We start from the raw sequence: 25,440 nt of genomic DNA, 5'->3' as shown, positions 1-25,440 counted from the left end.
ACTCCTGGCTGGGACAAAGAGGCACTGCAGAAAAAGTGAGATTAATAACTGGAGTGTCCTGTAATTGAGGAATAGTTTATGGTTTTGCTGCATTCATTTCTTCAGGCCAGCTCTCAGGGTTTTGGGGAGGTTTGCTGTTTTTTCAGTAACCCAGGGACGCACGGGCAGCGGCCGCATCCCACGCGGGGCAGCGATCGCTGCCTCCCCCAGGAATATCCTCCAGGTGTCAAAGCTCCCCGTTGCCAGCAGTAACGTGGGATCTGAGGCACCAGAGGCTTTGCCTTTCCCTTTGAACATGAAATCACTGCAGCCTCTCAGACAGCATTAGGTGGTAACTGTTGGCAACAGCGGCGATGTTGGGAGCGACGTCTGTTTCTGGCTGCATTTCCAGAACCATCCATAACGCTGCGGTGGATATGCTCTGCTCGTAGATCACACTTTCCCTTTCTGCGTCACAGGGAATTTGGCTGCCTCTCCCATGCAAAAAAGTAATTAGCCTGGGTTGAATGTGAGGAATTTCTTTTTTGATTGGAACTGAAGGGTGGAATTCTGAACGTGGAAACCTGAGCTGTGAACTGGCATCGACCCGTGGCCGCGGCGCTGCGGCAGTCCTGCCTTGCTGCTCAGGTTTGGGGGTGTTTTATTCAAATAGCTGGAAAGATTTGGGTTTAATCAGTGCTCAGGCCAGGCTGGGATGTGCTCAGCCCAGGCTGCTCAGCCTTGGATCCTCTGACGTGCGTTGTTTTTCCACCGGCTGAAGAGCCGGCAGCGCTGGGTTTGAAGAGCTTTGGTTAAATGAGATGCTCTGAGTGGTCTGTAAGAGTGAGCTAAAGATCAAGGTAAACATATTTATTGATTTACTTCCTCACTCTTCTGAAAACAGGACTCAGACTCCAAACAATACACATGTCTGTGGAATATACTTGTCTTTGCCTACGTTAGGTGTGCTGCACACAAGTGTGTGCTGAATATGTATTTATTTTTACACAGCCTTCTGGCCCTATTAGAATTTTTCTCTCCTTGTAGTGTTTGCCCTTTGCTGTCTGTTTTTAATTTTTTGAACATTTTCAATAGATCTTTAAAACTCTGAGTTTATGTCTAATGCACATTCTGTTTAAGAGATTTAAATTTAATACTTTGACCTTGCTGTTGCTCAAAAAACCAGAGTTTGTAATCCTAAACCAAACAATCTTATAGGAGTGTGGTGTGATGTTAATATTTTACTATGGTATACACTCTGTTAATAGTGAGGAACATGAAAATGTGTCAGCTGTTTGCAGGGAGAGAGATAGAGGGAACACATGTTTTAAGGTGTAAAATGATCATATATAAAAAGACCAAGTCATGTAGTAACTTTGAAGTTTTAAATTATTTAAGCTGAAGAGACGCTGATGTCTCGCTGAAAACATAAATGCAAATTTCTCTTTGGTTATACCCCCTGAAAAAATAAGGTATGGCTTTCTATCAAGACCAGATGCCTGACATCCAGAGAGATTTAAAAGGCAAATTTAGTTTGTGTTGGGAACCAGAATGTGAAGTTTGGGTTACATGAAACTGACTCTTCCTGCTCTGGTACGAATTAATTTCAGCCATGCAGGATTAACAATTTCAGCCCTCTAATTTCTGCCTGTGATCACCTTTGACACTGGTTTGTTGGAAAAACCTTGGGATCCCACATTTTTATAAGCAGAATTCCTGGGGTGTGAGGCTGAGCTTGCTCCCCCTGCTTGGGCAGCATCTGCACATGGTGAGCACGTGTGTGAGCAGGAGCAGGGAAGGTCCCAGCTTCAACTGCTGGTGTCAGGCTGAGGGAGCTGGCTGCCAAATTGTTCCTTTTGCAGAGTGTCTGCCTTACCCCACCACGCTGGGCCTGATTTGTTTGCTTTAGAGGAGGGTTCTGTGCTGTTCTGTCCTGCTGGAAAAGGCCCTGAGAAATCCCAGCTGCGCTCTGCTCCTCTTTGTTAATTTAACTGGAAAGAGAAAATCCTGTTTCTTCAGTTCTGTGCTTCGAGCTGGTGAAATCTGCGTGGAAGGTAATGGTTTGTACATCCCTCTTTTTTCAAGCTTGGTGTAACTCCATATTCAAGTTTAAGTGCCCTGGTTGAATTCCTTAGTGGGAATTCCCTTTATTCCCTTGCAGCTAAAGGATGCTCACCTGGCTGCTGTTTCTGGTGAGCAGGATTCAGACCTGTGCAATATTTAGCTCCTGTTCAGTACTTAATGCTATTTTTTACCTTTTCAAGGGACTCCCTTTCAGCAGGGCCAGTCAGCAGCAATTTCAGTGAGCAATAGTTAAGGGGCACCTGTTGGCATCAGAGAAGTTTGAAGAATTCATAAGACAAATCAGGCAATGGAGTCTCTGGGAATAATGACTTCCCTTGGGTTTCCTTACAAATTAAACTGATGAGACTGATGAGGATTTAATCTTTTTTTTTTTTTTCCCCTGGGTTGCTTTGCCCTTGACACACAACATCAGTTTCTAGAAGTGACTGTGCCTTACACCTTGTGCCAGTTCTGACACTCCTGTAAACTGAATAACCCGTTCCCATTTGTGTCTCTTGTAAAGGAGTGACCTGGTTGTGTGGCTGTGCTTCAGCCACGCAGGGAATGATGACAGAAATGTTATTTTCTGTAGTAGGAAGTGGAGAGAGTTTACATTTAAAGTTAGCACAGGATTTTTGTCAGGGCAGTGAGTAATTCTGCCCACAGGACTGCTAGAAAGATCTTCTACAAATGGAAAACAAAAGATGGAAGAAAATATTCAGGAGGATATGGGAAGGAAGAGAAATTCAGCTCATTTCAGGCCATAGCAGAGGCTGTTTGATCTAACCCCAGGCTAGATCTTGATGATGAGCAAAGTTTTGGATTAGACTGGCAAGGGCAAATATTAAGAAAATAAGGAAGGAAAATAGGAGCTTCCATTTAAATCTCCATAATGAATTCCTATTCTAAACTAGAAGCCAGCACACATCATCCTTTCTCTGCTGAGAAATTTTTTATATTCATTTCTGCTCGTAATGGTTTAGGAAAAGAAAAGAGAAAAAAGAAAGAAAGGTTTCCATTATTCATGTGAAAAATGAACTCATTTGCTCACATGCTTAGTGCTGAGGTTAATTATATTATGAAAAAGCACAGTTTGTAAGGAACTGGCTTATTACAATAGGAGTGCCCTGAAATTTAAGCTGCCTAATTTGTCAGCTTGCTCAGAGCATACTGTTGTAACACTCAGCCTGTTTGTAGGTTAAGCAGCAACTTCTGGGCTTGTGGCTTTGGTCCTGCACAGGCGACTGTGGGCAGGGAGGGGTTTGGCATTTTCTGTTTTGGGGGTTCCCTCGTGGCAGCACCATCACTCTTCACCTGCAGCCCTGGCCACTGCAGCTTCAGGGACTGCTTTGGACCAGGGGGGAGTGGACTGAAGTCCCAAAATTGGCTGTGGAGTGCTTCAGGTGTCCCTTTCCCACAACATTGCAGTGGACACTCTGGATTTGAGACATTTGTTCCATGTTTTGTGTAGACAGAAGGAGACGTTCTCTGGCTCAGATTGATGAGTTCTTCTGAGGACAGAGTAAAGGCAGGGACAAAGCTGGAATAAACACTTTATTCTCCACTTCCAACAGGACTTTTCTTTGTTGTCTTTTCCGCAGCTAGAAGCTAAAGTCGTGATTTGTGTCCTTTCCCTGAATGTTTGGAAGCTGATTTCCAGATAAGCCATCCCTGCAGCCCTCGGTTCCCTGTTCCTGCATCCTGCTGGCTCGAGCTCATCCTCTCACACTCCTGCTGACACAAACTCAGACTGTGGCTGTACACAGATTTTTGAGTAATATTACAGCAGAGCTTCTCAACACCCCACGTTGCACGTGGTGTGCCACCACTAAATTGGTAGAATCTGACCCATCCTTACAGGTTTTACTTGGAACAAGCACTTATTTCTGTTTGAAATTGTTCATTCACCTTTCATCCTGGGGAGCCTCAAAGGCAGCACCAACGTGCACATCTATCTTTATCTCTGGCTTTTGTTATTGCTGTGTTGGATCAGAGCCGTGCTCTTCATAGCACCTGACATAAATCCCTTAAAAGTACAGGTTGAGCAGAGTACACAAAGTGCTGCCTTTGCTTCCTTGCCGTTCCTTTTTGATGCCACTACTGTGGTCTCTGAGCTTGTGTTTGGTCCTGAAGATGTTGGCACTGGCTAACCCATGGGTATCTTCAGGTTATTCACACTTTTATATGACACAGACTGTCACTCTCCAGCTCTCTTGGCCTGAAAACTTCCATATATTTGCATAGTCTCGATTTTTTTTTTTTTTTGGGTTCTCAAGGAAGTCTGTAAAAATTACTGTAAATGCTAAGCCTTCAGAAATGACCCAGCACATGGGGATTTTTTCTATATATTTTGCAATTCAGTTCTGCTGACCTGCTTTATAGATGTTTGCAGGAAACTGGAGAAAAGGCAGAAGTTCATGCTAATTTTCTTGAGATCCTGATCCAAGAGAGGAGGGTTGGGGATAACAGAAAATATTAGCAAAGAGCTGGCCTTAGTTCATGACCAAGTGGTTTAGTGACTTCCTGCCTGAGGAAAGCAGAAGGCAGCAGGGTGCAGGGATGCCTGGAGTTCAAGGTGCACTTTCTGAACTCTCCTTTGGGCACCAGGGCTTGGCTTGGCTGGAGTCAAGTGTGGGGCTCGTGCTCGGGGTTTAGCACTCAAAACATCAATCCAGTTGCTAAGAGTCCTGAAGCCTCGCTGATAGTCACTGCCTTGGAAATGATGTTTGAAGAGTGTTTACCTGCCTGCAAAAATACTAAGGGCTTACATTGTGAAATCAGACTTGGGAAGCTCAAAGCCTTTCCCTGTTTGTGTGTGCATAACCAGCACTTGTCGGGGCTGGAAGTCAGGTACACTGCAAAGAGACTGCATTTTTAGGGCAAAAGCACTTTTAGACAAAAGCAAGGGCTTTTAAGGATGGCACTGCAGAGCCCTGAATTCTTTCTTAAAAAGGGTTCCATTTTGTGACATAAAAAGTCAAAGCAGAAAGGAGCTCACCTCGGCAGAGCGGGGAAGGTGCCGCCCCGCCAGCCAGGCTTTCTTTTATGTTTTGCTCATAACCGTCGTAGCAGGGAAAGGCAAACACTTGTCTAATTTGATAAAATATCTTTAATTGCAGGAGCAGTACTTGAGGTTTGGGCTGGCTGCGTCAGCTCTGTTTGTAATCACAGCTCCAGCCGCACTCCACAATCAGCGCCAATTGCTGCCAATTAGCATCCGCCAGGCTGCTGTTGCTTTATTCAGATGTTCTGGGCTGTTTGGTTGCATTATTCATACCTTGGCTGGGAAAACATCGTTTAAAAATGAGCACCATTACAGGGTTTCGTTGTACTCTGACAGACCTTCTCCCAGCTCCACCTCTCAGTTTAGTTCTATTTAGTGAACAGAGGAACACTTCGGGGATGATCCTGGTCATTCTGCATTTCACTTCCAGGAAATAGTTCCTGCTTGACACAGAATTCTGAAGAGAAACATATCAAAAGATATCAAAGCTGGTGTTTTTTCATGTAACAGTTTGGTTTTGGAAGTCGTTGTGGCAAAATGTCATCAACATGCAGGACATTAGGAATAAAAAAGAAGAAGAAAAACTTTAAAAAGTGAGCAGGCATGTATATGGTTATGGAGGACTGCTGTGACCACAGAGAGAGATTTTAAAAGGACTCTTGAGTGCCAGTTTCAGAACTGAGTCTGGTCTGTGGTGTAGGAGGGCTTGGGGTGGACGGGGCCATCCCTTACCTGCAGCAGGTACAGAGTGTTCCCTGCAGTGGCACAAGATGAGCTGCAGGTCCAGTCTAACACAGCAGCATCTTGGGCTCTGAGAGCTTGTGGTTTCACCTACTTCAACTTTGAGCCTGTGTTTTCCCCCCACAGGATTTTATTCTGACTTCAAAGGAGTTGTTCTTAATGTGAGCAAGTGCAAATGACTGATGAATGTGTTTGGTTTTGTTTTTTTTTTTCTTCAGATGATGATTTTAATAAGGAGAAATGAATGCTGGCTAAGTATATTTAACAAGAAGCTTTGTTTGCTTTTACTTTTGCATCTAAGTTGAATTAAATGAAATGCTTTAGTGGCCCAGTAAGAAAAGAAAGCAAACCATGGCAGAGCCCCCCATCCCTGGGGAACATACTCGTTATGTGATGGATGCTCTCTGCATATGGGAATGTGACATGGGGATAAAGAGCAATGAGTGCAGCAGTAATTTCTTTAATTAAAAAAAAAAAAAAAAATGGAAAAAGGAGGTGATAACTTGTGGAAGCACGAGGACCAGAGCTGCCAGCAGGACCAGTGGCAGTGATGGGTGTTTGCTGGGAGGTGAGGCTCCAGGAGCCTGTGCCAAACTCTCGGATAAGTTTGCTCCACTAATCAGGCGCTTGTTAATAATGACTCAGATTTACGATACTTCATAACAGCCCAAGAAGAAATATTCATCCTGGTATTGACTTTGTGGGGGAAGAAAACCTAATAAAGCATTGAGAGTGCTTAATCAATACCCGGGCAGGGCTGTGCTGACTATCAGAACGAGCAGCTTTGTTTGCTATTCAGGCGGATAATTTATGGTTAGTGCTGGAAGTGATGTATGTAATTTATGTTTTAGAGACAATTACTGCTCAGAGACAACTGCTGCAAAGCTTTCTGCAGGAAACCAAAAGACAAATGCAGTCTTTGGGGTGCAAGTGTTGTGCCTGGCAGCCTGTCCAGTGTATTTGTTGATTTCATTATGTGTATGTGTGATTTTGATATGTATGCATGTGTGCTTGTGTGAGCTACGTTGCACTGTAGCAGTGAGCAGCCTTTAAAGTTCAAATCAACTTTCTCAGGTTTCAGGATTTTTTAGGCATATGGCTTTGGTTGCAAACCATCCAAGCTGTAATTAAAAAAAAAACAACCAAAAACAGTGTGTAAAACTTTAAGCGGTACTTTTTTTTTTTTTATCTTCAGCATTTTTTAAAAACTGAATCAAATTATTTGGGTCAATGTATGAGAAGTTGTCAAATGGGCATTGGGATTTGCAGACACTTGCCTATAATACCTCCTTATAAAAGCGAATTGTCAGATAGTTGCAGTTCTACACCTTTGTGTGCCAGGCACTCAGATACACTAAAGTATGCATATAGGAGCATTTCAGGTGCACATGATAAACTATATTTAGACTTTGATCCTAACCATTATGAGGGTTTGGTTTGGTTTGGTTTATTTTGTCCAACAGCATTTGTGTTTTCTGAGTTAGGAATTTACATCTCTAAATTGCGATAAAAATCAATATAAGCTGCCAGTGCCTGTTGGAGAGAGTAATCAAACTGATTTCTGAAAGATATTTAACATTTATATTCCTGAAATCAGCCCATCTTCATCACAGTCTTCAGGAGAAGGTCCCAAGTGCTGCTAATGAAATGTTGTCTTCCCTCTAAATGAATGTGTTGTGGTTGCTGTGACCCCTGATTGAAGCAGGGTGTGTTACCCTAATGCTTTTAAACTAATCAAAATCACCTCCTTGCTCCGTGCTGGTGGGCTTTGTTCAGGCAGGATTGCAATAACAATGGCAATGATTTTACAGATTTCATTCCACTTCAGTGATTTATTTCAAGTCCAGGGAGCTCTGACACGTGCTGGAGTCAGTGGCTCACGGGTCAGAGCATGGGTTAGCCCCAAAACTGGGCACCCACATGGCAAATCTGCATGTGGCTGCCTTAAATGAATAGAGTTATTGCTCATACACAGCTGATAAACACAGAAAGCTTGGAAAATGGGTGTTAAATACTGTGTGGCAGTTATGAGATTCCTTTTGTTATCTTAAAAATTCGTCTTTGCATTAATGAATATGGCATTAAACTTGTCGTATGGGGAAAATAAAAATACCTTAAGCTGTAGGCAGTGAGTTAGCTGCTGCATTCCACTGATTTAAACATAAAAACTTGCCAAAATGAGATGGTCTTTCACTTCATGGTTTTCCTGCTGCAGAGCTGAGCTCCCTGCTCATTGCAGGTGCTTTCTCCTTGCCCAGCTCTGGCCAGTCCTGTGCTCAGGACAGGTTTAATTCCTCACTGGATTTTAAAGATGCTGAATTGAGCTCCAGGCACAGACCCTGCAGAGCTGCAGCCCTCACCAGCAGCTCAGTGGAGAGGAGGCTTCTGCCCTGATGCCAACACCTATTTCTGCTTTTCACACTGATTTTTCTTCATCTGCTTTCTACTTTTGAGAGCTAGTGGCAGGTCACTGCTGTTAGATTTCAAGCTGGAATTACCAATGAAAACCTCTTTGTCCAGTGTCTGCTTTTGCATAAAGCCTTTATTTATTTGTAGGAAATCTGAAATCGCCTGCATTTTCATAAAAACTTGGTGAAGGGCTGTTTTCCCTGGAGCTGAGGATGTGTGACATTTTCAGATGGAATAGCATTACCAAGAACAGAGAAGTGAAGGGATTGGAATTGTCCTTCTCCATTTAGCATGGAGTTTCTAGGCAGGGTGAATTGGGCAAAGGTGGTCTGCTTCATGAAAAAAAAAAGGTATGTTCCCTTCCACATCAAGTATTTTATAAGATTTTTGGAGAAAAGACACCTTTTCACATAGTTCTGTCTATAATACCACGAGTGCAGGGAGTGTGGGACGTGGGCACATGTCAACAATCCATATTTTAGCATACTACTGGATTCAAAATATATTCTGTATTTTTTTCTCCACACATATATGCTAGACAGATCATATATAAAGTTAATATCAAGTTCATCTAGATGCAAGGTGTTTTCAATTATTTTTCCCATGGCAAGATTGAAGGCTCACATCCAGTATGTCCCATGGATAATGTTTTTGTGTTGCAACATTGGCTCTATAAATAAATGTGAAACATTGCTGTAGCAAACATCACATTTGTTTTATTTTTTTTGAAGTGCCTACAGCATGTCATTACAGATGGATTGATAGGCTTGATAACATTGAACTTTTGTCAGACCTAACGTGGCAGACTTGTTACGTGTCAGAAATTTTCTGTCATTTTGCTCACTATTCAAAAGGCAAAATATATTTGCGACCTTGAGTGACATTGAATATGGAAAGCAGACAGAAATTTATCATTTGACAGAATTGTTTTTGTTGAGTTTATTTTAACTCTCCTTTTTTTTTTTTCAGTGGTGAAGCTGTAATCAGATTTTAAAATCCTGACTACTCTGTTTTAGGAATATGGAACAGCTGATTGTGGCTTGTTAAAGCTCCATGACCCAGCCTTTTACAAATGTAAAACACATTCTTTATTACTTCACATTCAGATCATTTATTTTTCTGCTTCTTTGGACTGAGGCAACATCTGACCTTTATTATGGAGTTGCAGAAAACAGCTTGGCAGAGAGCAGGCGTGGGGAAGGTCTTGAACAGGAGACAGGACAGCAAAGGATGCAGATGCTTAGAGAGCAAATTTTCATAGTATTAGAGCTAAAACTGGTGAGATTTATTCCCACTCAGTGTATTCCTTCTAGTGTGATTGCTCTCTAATAAAGCCATATCAAAAAAAAAATTTTGTGCCTTTACTCAGAAATTAAATCATAGTTTTTTATATGATTAGCTTTAAATAAGGTGTTTGTCTTAAAGGCACATGGAGATGCAAGGTCAGGTTTTGTGAGTATAACAGAGGAGTGCTGAGTTTCTGGTGTAAAAAGCAGCAAAGAAATACATGAAAATATTTCTTCAAAAAATGAAAACAAATATTAAGGCAGAGACAAAGAGATCCTGGACAGAGCATTAAGAAGGTAGGGTTAGAAGAAGGAAGAAATGAGGTTTTTAGTCATACAGCACCAACAGCTGGACCACAGCATTTTATGCTGAACAAGGAAGGAAAAGATTTTTAATTGCTAACAGGAACACTCTGCAATCAAAGGAGAAACTTCCTATATATTAGCATGCAACAGCACTATACACTTCCAAATGGATTATACCCTGGTGAAATCAAGGGGATAATGATGAGCTCCTCAGCTAGAAAGGTTTTGTTCCAATAATTTGGTTCAAAATATAGACACTGGTGTTAATAAATGGGGCTGTAGATCCTAGACCACCTCACCCAGTCAATATTTTACACTAGGAGGTCACATAACATTGTGGCTGCTAAAGAATAAACCATTTCTTCCCTTAATTTTGTTAGAAATTAAAAAAAATAAAAAGAGCAAGGAGATTCTATTAGTTTTCAATCCTGTTAGTGTAAATAGAAGTCGAGGCTGTGGAGCTGGGTTATTTTGTGGCTTGTTGCTGTTTATCACCACATGGAGCAAACCGCTCGGAAGGGGCCGCGCGCTGCTCTCCGCGCGGCACCGAGCGCTCGCGTGCCTCCTCCCAGAGCTCGGGGGAACACGTCCAAAATCTGCCTCCTGTCATATGTTCTCCCCATCTCTTGCCGAGGAGAAGCGAGCAGACGCACGTTGTTATTTTGGTGCAGTTTGTTTTTGGAAGGGGGGAAGTGTTTTTCTCCGGGAAAAGTTTCTGTTGGAATCGCGTTCCCGTGAAATCGAGAAGAGCCTCGTTGGCTTCACGCGAGTTAGGATTTGGTTTGTTGTGTAGCTCTGGGATAACTGAATTTTGGTTTATTTCTTTATTGCCTGTCAGTGTTTTCCAGTATCACTGAGGACAAAGAAATTATCATTTTGTCAGTCATTGCGTTGAATCGAAAGCTGTAGAGAAATGAGGTGGTTTTAGTGGGTTTGTGCCTCTTCAGCTTCACGTTAGCAAAAGTTGGTTCTTTATTATACACTTTTCTTTTAGCTTTTTAATAGTCTGAAACCTCCTCAAAAATTTCTTTAAACCTGTGGCTTTTAGCCAGGATCAGAAATGAACCAGTCAAGGGAAACTCGAGCTCATCAAAGGACTAACAAACCTTGGTAAATCTTGGTCTTTAACACTGAAGGGTTGCAGTTGAAAGGCTTTCACCTCTCTTGCATGAATGTGAAATTATTTTTTTTTCTGATTTTTCTTTACAAACCAATTAAATGGTTTTTTTAAATGCCTCATTTCTCCCTTGGGGATGAGGAGTGCCACTAATACGAAGTAATTGCCTGTGGTTTTTGCAGTCATGATGATGCTTATCTTCTGTTGCTTAATCTTCCTCCTTCTGGCTTTTCTGCTGTCTCACCTGAGGACAAGAATCCTTTAGGGTGAAAAGATCTTTAAGACCATTGAGTCCAAGCATTAACCCAGCACTGCCAAGCCCACCTCTAAACCATGTCCCCAAGTGCCACATCCGCTAATGGCTGGACTGGAAGATCTCATAGGTGTTTTCCAACTGTAATGATTCTATGAGATCTATCTTTTAAATCCCTCTGGGGATGGTCATTCCAGCACTTCCTGAGCGCCCTGTTCCAGTGCTTGGCAATCCTTGCAATGAAGAAATGTTTTGTGGTACCCAATCTAAACCTCCCCTGGCACAGCCTGGCTGAGTGGAGGGGCTCAGCAGCGTAGCCGGGAGTCGCTGCTCCTGGGGTTGCTTCAGGAGCTGATTACCTCAGAAACTTTCTCATTTTTTCACATCAGTCAGACATGACTCAGATCTTCAGGTACTGTGGTCGGTGTCCACTCTTCACTGGTTGCTTGTGCTTTCTCCTGGCAGATGTCAACGAGTGCACCGTGGACAACGGCGGCTGCCACGACCGCTGCTGCAACACCATCGGCAGCTACCACTGCAAGTGTCCAGCTGGCCAGAAGCTGGGGGAAGATGGAAAATCCTGTGCAGGTAATGCTTTGTAGCATGTCTCACTGCTATTAAGGAATCAGCAGACTTAGGAAGGGGAAGGAAATGCTGTCTTTTATGTGGAGCCAGCTGAAGAGCGTCTGCTCAGAGTTGTCGAGAGCGCAGATCTTCTCATGTCTGGATTATGAAGATGTAACTGTAAGAACACTTCAAAGGGTTGGGGTTTTGTTTTATTTTGTTGAAAAAAATGTTATCACTTAACCTGGATTGGCTGTGCCATGTTCTGATTATGGGATTTCCGTCATCAGTTGAAAAACTTGAAGAAAGTGTATACGCTTGATAATATTTCATCTGTCTCTTAAGCAAAATGGTTCTTATCAGAAAACACACATACATTTTCATATTTCAATCACAATTCCACAGCTAGAGATTAACTGAATAAAAAAGGATTTAAAACCACATGCTATGTAAACCCATTTGTCTTTTTCCTAAGGGAAATTTAAGTCTAGTTAGTGCATTATAGGGTAAAATTCATTCTTATGCAAGAACTTAATGTGTTAGAATACATGATGAATTATGGTCAGACTTCCTAAAGGCTCACTGGCAAACAGAGTGGCTGTAAACAAGCCCAGATGATGTGCTGACCTACAGTCTCTACATTTTGTGCATCATCAGGTGCTGCAGAGGTCAGGTGTGAGGTACCCAAGGTGTGCTGTGCTGCAGGCCAGAGCAGTTCCTGAGCTTTCCCCTGACACAGGTAACAGGGATGTGCTGCCACATCACCTGGTGTGCTCTGCTGTGGGCCTGGATTGCACCTCCCCTGCATTTCAGTGCTGCAGTAAATGCATCAAAGATGATTTTTTTTTAATCTCAGGGCAGCTTTTCATGAACTGTATTATCATCTTCTCACAAGATGTGTTCTCTGGGTTTTCCCATTGCACAGGGTCTCACAAATCCCCTTCCTCAAGATTTCATTTTACCATTGTCCAACTCCTTTTTAAGGATTGGATAAAGCAATGTATTTCTTGTCTGTGGTCATATGATTAATCATAATTTATAATTTATTTGGCTGCACTCCTTTTTCACTAAAAGACAATAAAATCATTTTCTATGGCAGCCTATCAGTTGAGATCCAACTTGGCAACAGAAATAAGCTGTAGATGGTTATGTTATTTTGATTGAAGTATTTCATTATGGTCCTCCATGTTTTCATTTTGGCCTTTGGAGAGCTCAGCCCAGGAATATCATTTATGATTCACAGATCCCTGCTACTTCACCTCTCTTACCTCTTTGGGGAACTGACTGGCAATATGCTCATGGGCCAGTGCACAGGTCTGTGTTTTGATAACTACTTACTGTTTTCAGTGCATAAAAGTTGTCCAAACCCCAAGTTTTTTGAAAGCAGGATCCTACTCATCATAATCCTTAGCATGCAAGAGTCATTTTTCCTTTAGACTAGTCTTATTAAAATAAGTTAGTCAAATTAGTGTTCCTTCTGCACAATTCAGGTCTTTCAATACACTTCAAATTCAAGCTTTTGGACACTCTTTAAAAACTCAAACAGAGGTTTAAGGTATTTGATTTTTGTACTGTATTTTATCTGACCAGGACTTGCAGGGGAATATATTATTAGCTGTTTTGAGGTCATTTTTTTTTTTTTTAATCCTCAGGCAAAAATGGAAAAACACAATGAACTGGAAGTGCTCAAGTCATAAAACAGAGTGTGGTGGTGTCACTAAACACACCTGAACTTTTGCAGAGGTGACAGTGACAGAATTTGGCTGTACTGACCAGGAGGCCAGCTACAGCCAACTTCTGGCCATCAGGTGGTACAATATGAGTAACTCAGTGGTTGGTTACTACATGAGGGAAAGTGAGCTCTCAAACAAAACTGAGTGCTGCTGGAAGGACTTCCAGGGGGTGAACTGGGGTTTTATTAATGCCTCTGCATTGCTCCAAGGAGTCATTTTTGCAGATTGGAGTAGAACAGCTCCTCATTCAGGTTAACCAGTGGTTTTGGAGGAATCAAGTTTATTGTTGTTCTGGGTTGTTCCATTCTTTCTGCCTTTATAGCATCATTGTGCTTTATGTTACCCCTTAGTCTAAACTCAGGCATTAAATAGATGTGCACTATTGTTCTGCTGCCATTATTTGTCTGGTGGTTGGTTTTATTTCACTGGTGCCTGCAATGATCGATCAGTGTAGAGGGTTTTTTTATAAGCCAAGGTACAAATAAGGTGCATTGTTAGAAAAGCAGCATGGAAGTAGCACAGATCTTATTCAGTGAGTCATTATTACTGGAAAGATTGATCGTGTTTTTCAGAAACAAAATAGAGCATCCTTCTGACAAAAGGGAAAGATGTCAGGAAAGAACTGTTGGGTTTTTAAAAATATTTTTTTAGCTATGTGTAGCTGTTTAATGCTAAGGAAGGGAAAGTGGATAAAAATTCACTAACCAGTAATGTACTGAAGTGCACTGCTGTTTTGATCAAAAATTGCTGGGGGCTTGTGAGCAATTTTTTTTTGAGACCCAAAGGCCTAATTTCACAGCTTGAAGGAGCTGACAATGCTCAACATCTCCACCTTCCAGGGTGTCAAAGGTGTGTGCAAGACACAAGGCTCCATGAATATGCACAAGACAACAGCATAAAATAGGTGGGATAATCTTAAAATAGTTATTGCATCAGCTTTGATTAAACCTCCTTCTTGAGCGATTCTGGGGCTGGTTGGACCCACGTGGGGAAGGGGATTGGGCAGCACAGACCCATGCTGTGGGGTCTAGCCTCGTTCCAAGAGCTGTAGGGACATTTCCTGGCTATTTGTAGGGAACTTTCCTGGCTATTTGGGGGTTCTTTTGGCAGGATATGTCATTCAGGGTTATGTAGTAAGGTCTTCCTTAACTTTGGTGAGGGATACTCGTATGGAGACACAAGATGTGGTGAGCTGGAGGCCTGTGCACCTCCATGGAAATGCCAGCCAGAGCAGTGACCTGATTAGCCTTTCAAAGCTAATTATCTCCATGTTATTCTGCAGCTTTCACTCTCCAGCCTTCATGCTCAGAACTTCAGTTTGCTTCTCCGACAGAGAAATATTTCCTGGCAGCTCCTGGCGCAGGCATTTCAGATTGTGACAGAAAGCTCCTGCTTCCCTCCCGCTCCTCGTGTGCCTGATGGAAATGAATGATGAGACAGGATTTGGCTTTAAATCACTGCACAAATAATGTGACAAATTAATATTTGACATTTACCAGTGTAGGACTGTCAGGCTGCTGCTGTGCCCTGCGCATCCGTGCGCTGTTCCTGGGCAGGGGCTGTGGGTGGGTTTGCTCAGAAAGGTGTGACCTGGTCTGGGGATGGGAGAGGGAATGGGTGTGTGCCCAGTACCTCCTTGTTTGTGCAGCAGAGGCACCTCTGTGCCAGAGGGATGGGCTGTGAAATGCAGAGATATCCTCGTTTCATGTTTTATTCTGATGAGAAGCAGTTCTACTCGAGCATCGCAAAATGCAGAAATGGTATTTTCTGAACATAAATACCATTTAAAATGGTATTTTAAATGGTAATTTTAAAGCTCAGTTGTTGGCAGAAGTCCAGATCTGTAAGGGATGCTGAGGCTACAGCTACAAAAGCGTGTTTTCACACATGAATAAGCTGCAGAAGTCAAGTAGAAAAAGGTCGTGACCCTATGTTAACCTTCTTTGGTAAACTGTCATTTCTTATTTATATTATTGTGCTCTCATCTGTCAAGGCAACTGCAGGAACTTAGAGACAAGCGAAGTCCTGTGATTAACTGTTGATGAGAAGGAGCTCCTACTTGGTTGATTAGAGTGATATTGCAATGGCTGTAACCCCATCCCCGGGGCTTTCAGTCAAACCTCGGAGCTCTGGCAGATTTCCTGACCTTTGCCAGGGGGATTTTGGGAGCAGCTGCCTCCAGAGCCAGAGTGTGACTGTGCCAGGGCCACCACTGGTTACCCCAGAAATGGAGGAGTCCCTGGGGTCGCTGCTGGAGCCTGCTCCCAGGGCATGGGGGGACTCTCCAAGCGCTGTTTGTTGCCCTGGAGGTGTTAATGGTGGGCTAAAAGGAATACTGAGGGACATGTCTGAGAGCAAGAAAGTGTTTATTAATATGGTGACAGCATTTTTAAAGTTAATAAGGTCTGAAACACAACTTATTCTCTTCAAAATTCTGGTTTTGTTGAAGAGAACCAATTCTAATTCTGCATTTTTCCCTGCCCAACAAATCAATGTACAGTTGTCTGCCATGTTCTGTGATAAAAAACTGAGGGATATAATACCATGCACTTGGAAGGAAATGCCAAGGCATTTTTAATTATATATATTTAATTTTTATTAGAACAGAAGAAATTAGTCTACTGGAAGGATTCAGGATGCTTTTGCATGATCTTAACTCTCTAACAGTTGCATTTGATTCAACACACATTGTTGGCAGGCCATGACACTGAGGTACTTATTGCCAGGAACACTTCAGCAGAAGGAGAACAAGGAGAATATATTTTACAAATATCAAAAAGTACCAGTTCTTATTCCAGATGTAGCAAGTACCAGAGCAGCTGAACTCAAATCTTGCAGCACTCGAGCAAAGGCAGCCTCAGATGAGGTGAAGCCATCCAGCCCTCTTCATCTTCCTCTATTTCAAGACCTTGTCTTGAGACAAGGAAATAAATCCAGTTGCAGGAATTGTTTCCCAATTATCTAATTATCTGTAACTGAATTTCTCTGTCCACCTCATGTCTGCCTCTTAGAGTGAGGGGAATGGACAGCTCCACCTCATCACCTCAGCAGACCCTGGGTGAACTATCTTGATAACTGAGGTATTTCAGGATATTGGAATTTTACAGCAATTCTAAAAAGAGGAGAAAAAGAGTAGTAAAAAGAAAAAGACTTGTGAGAGGAGAGGAGGTAAAACCTACTTTCTGATTTTTCCAAACCTGTTTTTCAGGTATCCTGGGACTCCAGCTTGGGTTTCTAGAGATAAGTCAGATAATTTCAAGTATTTAGGTTTCAAAGTATAAAAAACTCACAGTAATCTGCCAAGAGGGGGTATAGAGTAATTATTTTCTTCTGTGTTAGTTTGAGCATCCAGAATACTGGTTAATGTCTTATATTTGAAGCAAATTCAACAAGAAGCAATGTCTGTTTTTACATTTAAGTATTAATTATGATTGTTCCTACCTGTCAAATAATTATTTTTAGTCATGAGTAAAAAGCTTAATAACTGCTTTTGATTTCGGATCCCAGTTGGAAATTTAAAAAAAAATAGGGTTCCCCTACTTGTTTTACAGAGGGAACTGTATTAAGTGAGATTAGGGATTAATTGTGCATTATAAACACTGTTTGGCATTGTGCACTCAGAGTTCTGTGCTTTTGCTGGATTTAGGCAGGAGGACTATGTGATTTTTGTGCATGGCTGCGGAGAAGCTCCAGGCAGAAACTGCTGGAGATGTTCTACATTTGCAAACTTGATGGGGAATCTAATTTTATTTCCACTCCCAAGTCATTCTTTTGGAATTCTCAATTTCAGGCATTTCTCTGAGAAGAAATGATGGCTGGAGGTTGTTCCTCTGACCTCCCTCGTGCTCTCCCATGCTGTGCTAGATCCAGCTGGGATCAATAGCTGTGTGGAGCTGTTACACTCTCCCAGGCCAATTGTGTCATCTGTCTGCATTTGTCTATTCCTGGTAGTTCTACAGCAAAAAAATCCCTCCAACTAAGTAGTAAAAATGACAACACAGTCGTAGTAAGGGTAACACTGACTTCAGCTTATTGGACTTTTTAAATGAATTACCTGAGTGCTGATTGCTGGCAAGCCTGAGCAGGCAGGAGCTCGAGCTGAATTTCAGGGGCTCATTCCAGGCTGGCAGTGGCTTGGTCTGGGCAGTCCCTCTGCTTTCTGTGAATTGTCCCCAGCAAAAACCACCCAGCTGCACAAACCTTCTCCATCTTATTAAAACACATCGAATATGGAACCCAGCAAATCCCAGCATTTTGTGTCTGTTTCTCTTCAGTCAGGGCAGGACACATTGCTGGGGCCAGAACAGATACTTCCCACCTGGTTCAGAGCATTCCTGTGTCCATCTGGGCTGAGAAGAACATCTGATAATTGGTTTATTGTTGATTTTTTAATTTTTAATTTTTGAATATTTTTGTATTTTTAAATTTTACTTTGGAATTTTTTAACTGCCCTGCTTTAATTTCTTCCCAATTCCTGCCTGGCTGCTGCTGAAGGCTCCCTGCTCCTCCCTCTCACACCGCACAAAGGCGGCTGCTAGCTGAGCCACCCAGATTCTCACATCTGCCATCCCTCGGGGTAGACAGGCTCACAGTTATGACAGCTCCCTCCAAAGTGAGTGCTGCCATTGGAGACTGGGCTCGTTTATCCTGGGTATGTGTTTTCATCCACAGGAGCTGAGAACAGGGGGCTGAGTCACTTTTTAAGTAGAAGTTTTATGCACACCAGTTGGGTCAAGGGTGTTGTTATCCTAATCCAAGGCTCCAAAGGAGTCCTAACCAAAAGCCCTTGACTTTTGGGGAAGACCAGGACCACTTATATTTCAAGGATTCAATGATTATTTCCAGACAATCTTGGTAAATCTCTTTCCTCCATGGAGCATGTTTTTCAGTGCCTAGATTTTTACCTTTGAACGCTTAATTCAGCTGCAAGGTTTTAATAACAGCCTTTTGCATAAACAAACCGTGGAGCTGGCAGTTTAATTTTCAGGTTGTGTCAGAATACAGGGCTAGTTCACTGTTAGAACACTACCTAACACAGGGTTAGGTGTAGTGCAGCTTGTCACCGTGTCACACATTCCCTGCAGCTCAACTTGCGCCGCGTTCCAAGGCAGCAGAGTCTCTTAAAAAGCACGGCCTTGCTCGTACCCCAGGGAAAACTGGCACCTTTTCCCTTTGCATTCCAGTTATCAGATGAATTATTGATCACTGCTCTGAAGGGGAAGGCTTGTTTCTGGGTGTCACAGGTAGCAGCACAGGCAGAGCCCCGTCTCCACGGCGTCTGCCATATGGCGCTGGCGGCTCCCCGTGCGTCACAGCTGATTATAGACTCGGCACAGGGATTGCTTCCCCAGCCTTCCAGCTACCTTGTCTTCCTCCAGCTCCACCAGCTGGAAGCAAATATGGAGCAGGAGCCTCAACTTGCCGTTATCCTTGGGAAGGGATGTCCTTCAGGTGGTGGGACGTGCGGGGACAGCGGCTGTCACCCCCTCCGTGGTGTCTCTGTGAGTGGCTCCAGGTATTGCAATTGGGAGTTTGTGCTCACAACAAAGTTGGGCATGGGCAAAAAAAACCTGCCCTGGAGAGTTTTTCTTTGTCCAAACCACTTGATGCATAAAGCTGTATTGATCAGCTTTTGATAGTGAAAACATTAAAAGTTCAGGAGGATTGCAGTGTTTGCCATATTACTCAGGGACTCAATGCTTTTAATTAACAGGAGAGCTCTGAATAGTTAGATGGAAAGCATTACAGAGCTATATGAAAAGGCTGTTATTGTCCAGATGAAAGATAATATTTGGAAATAATGCGACAAAAAATGATAGACTGCAGTACAAATATGTTTTGAGATATTTCTAGGGCTCTGATTAGTTTATATTAGCTAGTTTTTTGCATGTATGACTACATCTGAAAGGCAGGTTATAGAGAATGTTAACATTCCAGTGGGCTGATTGACAATAATTAGTTTATTTTGAAGGAAAGGAAAGAAGCAGGGTATTGTTGGAGCTGACTAATGTGAATTAAAAGCCAGGTAATCTTTTCTGCAATTACAGAGATACAATGATTGCTGTTATCAGAGAAGAAAATCCACTCGTACTTTTAAGAATCATTGTGTAGGAAGAGCTTTGCAAGCCTGAAATTGAAGCTCTGGTCATGGTCTCCAAAATTACACTTAGTAGTAATTTTATGCAGAATCAAGACTTCTGAATACTTAAATTATAGCTTGTTTGTAGCAAGGTATTTACCAGCAAATACAGGCATCTTATAAACAGCACATGAGTCATCTTGGTGTTCATTTCGAGCACATCGAAAATGCAAATTGCAGCTGAATTATTCTTGTGGTGGAGAGGCGAGGCTTAGAAAAACCTTAAATTCGTACTTTAAATGGAAATTGTGAGAGGAAAAATGTGCACATTTTCCTTTCAGAGGAGGGTATTGTGCAGGGTGGCTACAGCTTTTTCTGTAGCTTTGCCTACAGGCTGTGTAAACAAGAACTGACGGCAGGTACGGGGATGGGAAAGAGCACAGCTCCTGAGTGGTGTTTGTGTTCCTCTTTGGGAGCATTTAATGCTGCTCTTCACCTGGACACCTCATAGAGCTCCCTTTTTGTCATTTTTATTTTTTTAATTATTATTGAAATGCCTGTGGACTTTATGAGCCATCTGATACAACCTTAAAAAGCTTTAAAACAATTTGTGATAAAATCTAAAGCAAACAGAAACCCGTCAGCTTCTCTGTTCAAAGCTCTGGCCCAAAGGAAGCGATCCAGACATGACTGTCAGTGAGATAGCAACTGCTGGGAGAGCTACACTGCGTTATTAAAAGATCAGTAGTTTGATCAACATCATATTGGATTACTCAAACTTCAATTACAGGAGTACCTGAGGGCTTTAGCTGGGATATATTAGAAGAACAACTTGAAGTGAACCTGCTGTTGTTGCACGCCAGCTCTGTGAAACGCCCACCTGAGAAGCCTGTGAACAGCTCCTGTCCCAGAAGGGATTCAGTGTCAGCCAAGGAGTTCAAAAACAACTAATAAAAATGGAGCAAGCAACTGGTTAATTTGATGGGAATTTTAATCTCAGGAAGAGGAAAAAAAAGGAAGTAAAATAAATTCTTCCGTGCCTGGTGACATTATTGATACAAAGACAGGGTGAGAGAGTTGGGGTGGCTCAGCCTGGAGATGAGAAGTGTCTGGGGGGAACTCAGAGCTCCTTCCAATGCCTAAAGGGGCTCCAAGAGAGGGGCAGGAGAGGGACTTTCAGCAAAAGCATGGAGTGATAAGAGAGAGGGAAATAGCTTCAAACTGACAGAAGGCAGATTTAGATCAGATACTGAAAAGAAATTCTTCCCTGTGAGGATTGTGAGGCACTGGCACAGGTTTCCCAGAGAATTCGTGGAATACCTGGAAGAGTTCAAGGCGTCAGGCTGGACAGGGCTCAGAACAACTGGGCTAGTGGAAGGTGTCCCTGCCCATGGCAGGGGAATTAGAACTGATTGATCTTCAAGGTCCCTTCCCACCCAAAACCATTCTGTGATTGATGATTAGGATCCAGCTCTGGAAGTTGGCATGGATAGGTTTTGGATGTGGTCATGTCACTTCTCTCTTCTTCTTCTAGAACTTCTGCAGAGTCACACGTGATTTATGTCATAAAGGAAGCAGAGCAAGAAAATGTGTGTAAAATGCTGTCCTTTGTCCCTGGCAGTTTATCTCTCAGATTGTCCTGGAGCTGGGATGGCTCCAGTGGGGGATCAGTGCTTGTGGTGGCACCTGAAGAGGCACCCCATGAATTATGCCTGTAGAGCAATGCCAGGAGCCAGCTGTGACACAGGGACAGGAGGGTGTGCTGTGGGCTCAGCTCCAGAGGGGCAGAGGTGGAGCTTGGTGGCTCAATGGTGCCTGTGCCCTCCCTGTCACAAACCACATCTGTATTTCCAGCCAGCACAGCACATGCACTGTAAGCTGGAAGCACCAGATTATGAAGGTGTTTGCATGATTATAATTTTCTTGTGCGTGTTTTACCTGCTGTGTGTGTAAAACACATTTCTCTGCATTCTGCTGTAGCAGAGGCACGGATCTCAGCAAGTGTGCATTAATATTGCTGCTAGCAAAATCCAGGTGTTCTCATCACATCAGGCATTTCTCTTTTTATTCCAGGACTACTCTTGCAAACTGCCATATCCTGCCGAGAGGAGATGCTGATGGCCCAACGTATAAACCTCCTTAATACAGCTCAGAACTGAGTCCACACAAGGAGTTTGGGCTGTATCATGCTGTCACTTATTAAGTGCAGCTCCTTGTAGAGATCCTCTCCTCCTTTGCCACCCTCTCACCTCACAGCAGGGCTGTGCTGAGGAGCTGTATTTAAAAATTGATAGACCCATAACAAATATTCTCTCTGCTGTTCCGCCCCACATCAGAAAATCTTGCAGGAGAGTCGCAGTAGCTGCTGATACTGGGGATCTCAAAGTCTTTCTGCTAAGCAGAAATCACCTGAAATTTTGGTATTTGGCTTTAAAACATTCCCTTCTGACTTCCCTGTTTACAGCCAGTACATTTACCTCTTTTCTACTGGAAGCAGTAACATTAATTAAGCTGGTTTTGGTTGTTTTTGGGGTTTTTTTTGTGGTTTTGTTTTTTGGGTTTTTGTTGTTGTTGTTGTTTTGTTGTGGGGTTTTTTTGTTTGTTTTTTTGGGTTTTTTTGGGGTTTTTTGTTTGGTTTTGTTGTTGTTGTTGTTGTTGTTTGTTGTTTTTTCTTTAGGAGCCTAAGTTACCCTTTTCTCTGGTTTGTCATTCTTCAGCTTGTACTCCCTTGTTATTTCATGTGGTCATTCACTTATCCTGGCACAGTTCTTCACTGAGAGTTTGTGTCCATCTGTGTGGGTTTCATGTTGATGGGAGTTGGAGTTGTCAAGGGGGTGCAGTTGCCAAAATATCTATTAGTCTAACCCCACTGAGGGGGCTGGTAACCCCATCACTCTTCCTTTTTGGCTTTACTTTGCTGAGATGCTGTGTGCTACACCAAGATCCCAAAAAGGATCGTTCTTTTTTTTTGTTTTAAATGCTTAAAGTGGAGAAAAGCGTACAGAACTGCTTTGTGAAGAGATGGGAAAATGTATTTCTACACGGCTGTGTGAAAACATCACAGTGTTGTCTGAGGTCTGGCCGTGACATTGTCATGTTCTTTCTTTAATTCTATAGCCTGGTTTTCCTGCAAATTGTCTGGTTTCAATAATTGCTTAAAGTGTGTGTTTGTGTATATATATATATATGTCTCTGTCTGTATATTTAATGAAGAATTCCTTGAAACTCTAATTAGGGCTGCTTGACTCCAAAGCAGTTTACATATCACAGGCTTACACAGCTATCAAACAGATGCTTCTCCTTTTTTTTTCATTCAGCTGACATTTTCATTTTCTCTGCATATTTTGAGCACTGAGCAGTGATGTGTTTTGACTCCTGAGGCTACAGATGATATCAAAATGAGGATTAGAAATGAAGCTTTACCTGTCAATTAAGTTGTTAAGCTTGTCCTCCACAGAGTCTACACTTTGAAATGGCCTGTTTATTGAATTTGAAATAGTTTTCATTCTTGACTTTGTTTAAATTGAATGGACAGTTCTAATTATAATCTTCAGGGTTTTCATCTGCAACATATGGTTTGCATTTAGAGCTGTGGATGAGGGGCTCTTGGATGTTTATTGAGCTAAACCACTGTTAAATATCTCGTGAGAGAGTGGCATGTCAGGCATGGAGAGTAAGCAGAAACGGGCAGTACAAATATTGGCCAATTTTCTCTTTTCTCATAACTGTCCAGGAGATCTCCTGGGGGACAGCTGGGAAATGAACTGTGGTGGCAGGGTCCAGGCATTGGGAGCAACAAGTCACCACTTGAAGTGGTTGTCTGGTGCCAGTCTTAGCTTGAAAGGAATATTGAAGGGAGGGAAGGAAAGGGAAAAGGAAAAGGAAAAGAGGAAGGCTCTGCCATACCAAGTTCAAATCCAATGAACTCAAATTAGCAGGATCAGTGTCAGGTCAACATTGCTCTTTCCAGTCTCCTGTGGCCCCCACTAATAGGGTTGCATGATATCCCATGACAATTTATTCATCTCTTTACTCCCCAGTAAGGCCAGTGACAAACCAGGAAATGAAATCCCTGTCTCTTAGACTTGATGGGGTGGATTGTCCCTTGCAGTGCTCACAGATGTCTTTTCCCCAAAAGCAGTTTGTGGGGCAGCTCCTGCCACTCCTGCTCCATGGATCTGTCAAGAATGCCACACCTTGGAGATGCCTCTGTCTTTTTCCATTGAAAAAAGGCATCAGGAGATGCATCTCCTTTCAGATCTGGACATAAATATTTATCACCTAGCACAAGGTGCCATTGGTGACTCTGCTGTTCAACGTTTCACAGCGCTGTGCTTTCCATCCTTTGGTGTTTTCTGTGTAGAGAGAGAGAGAAACCAGAAGGAGAGAAGTGAAATCTGGCCTAGGCACAGCTGGAAGTCCTTAAAACCACCTGGGAAATCATCTGAGGTGTAGGGCAAGGTGCCAAGTGCAGAGTGGAAGATGCCTCTCCACCAAATCTCCAGGGAGAAGATGGACCAAATCTCCAGGGAGGTCTGGAGGACAGACTGACAGACGGTGAACCTGGTACAAAAACCTGTGGTGGTGTAATGCCATTATTTGCCTTCCCTTCCCCATTTTCAGGAGCAGGTAAACAATCAGATCACTTATAAAGCCTCTTTCTTTGCCTGTGAAATGGGTGCTGGCAGAAGTTGCTTTGTCCTTTATCCTGGGTGAAGAAACCTAGCAGAAAACTGGCTGCTCCAACAAGGGTCCCCCTCCCTTGTGAAACCAGTTTGCAGGGGCTAAACTGGGTGAGGAATCATTAACCTTGCCTCTTAACCAGCCTCTTCCCAGCTCCTCTTGGTTTGCTGGAGCCATTCCATGAGTTAATCCTGTGGGAGCAGCCTTGCCTGGGACACCTGGCAGTGAGGAAGGCGAGGAAGCTGCAGCAGGTCGGGGCTGACCTGGCTGGCTCAGACAATGGATGCTCATCTAATCCATGGCAGGGGCCAGCAAAGGGCAGAACAAATAGCTGAGGAGCAAAAATAAAAGCCTGGGAGCACTAACAGTTCAAAATGACCCAGCTGGCTCTGCAGGAGCACTTTTATCTGTGCTGAAAGCTGTTTCGTGGAGGTGTTTTAACACCAGGTTCTAGGAAACCACTCAGAGGAGCTTGTGGTGTATTTGTGGTGTTTTGTGGAGCATTAAAAAAAAGCCCCAGACCAGGAGTTTTGCAGTTTAAAACTTCCCAGCCACCCAAAACTGCTTTTCTCAATCTCTGCTGCTCAGTTTGGTTCAATGAAAAAGAAATATGTTTTTTTATTAATATGGACTGTTGGTTTGTTTTTTTGTTTGCTTTAATTTTAGGCTTTGTTTTGGACCACACTTCAAACTTGTATTTTCCTTCCTAGAGTCAATACCAATGCAAAACTTCTTTCATTGTGGAAAAGATGGCCAAATATTTTTCTAACAACAGGAGTTTCAAACCCTGAAAATCACTTGTGTGTTAGTAAAAGGGGAGAGATCCTTTTCAAAACTTCTGCTGCAAGAGCAAATTATGTCATGCTTTGTGAGGGAATTCACACTGGTTGTCAAATTTTGGACATTTCTGAGCTTGAGACTTGAGCTGTTCTGTGATTTAAAGGAAGCTGTGAGTTGAATCTGTTATAAATTTACCTACTTAAAACAATAACAGGGGCTTATTTTAAGTTTTACTTTATACAATAATTTTTGACTTTTGTGATCAGCTTAAGAATGTCTGGGAACCAAGCCTGTTTCCCTTCCTTCCCATGAGTACATAAATTATTTAATTGAAAAACACACTAAATAATGTGTAAAATCCTCCATGTAATTAGTGGGGAAAGACCATATGATATTTTCACTTCATAACTTTTGTGAGGTTTAAACACGCTTTGGAATATAG

General features: G+C 42.6%; 1 protein-coding gene across 1 annotated transcript in view; it reads left to right on the top strand.

Annotated features, from left to right (window-relative positions):
- LOC311157514 (uncharacterized protein) overlaps positions 1-25,440 on the top strand; it is a gene marked incomplete at both ends in the record, with an annotated part of 182,574 nt that overhangs the window by 86,866 nt on the left and 70,268 nt on the right. Inside the window, one exon of the mRNA XM_084212244.1 lies at positions 11,625-11,747. Coding sequence (XP_084068370.1) covers positions 11,625-11,747 — 123 coding nt within the window. The remainder of the gene's footprint in view (positions 1-11,624; positions 11,748-25,440) is intronic.

The sequence above is a fragment of the Fringilla coelebs genome, assembly GCF_963513975.1.
Source record: "Fringilla coelebs genome assembly, chromosome: 10".
NCBI classification, from domain to species: Eukaryota; Metazoa; Chordata; class Aves; order Passeriformes; family Fringillidae; genus Fringilla; species Fringilla coelebs.
Note: the sequence above shows the minus strand (reverse complement) of the source record. Positions and strands in the feature narration are given on the sequence as shown.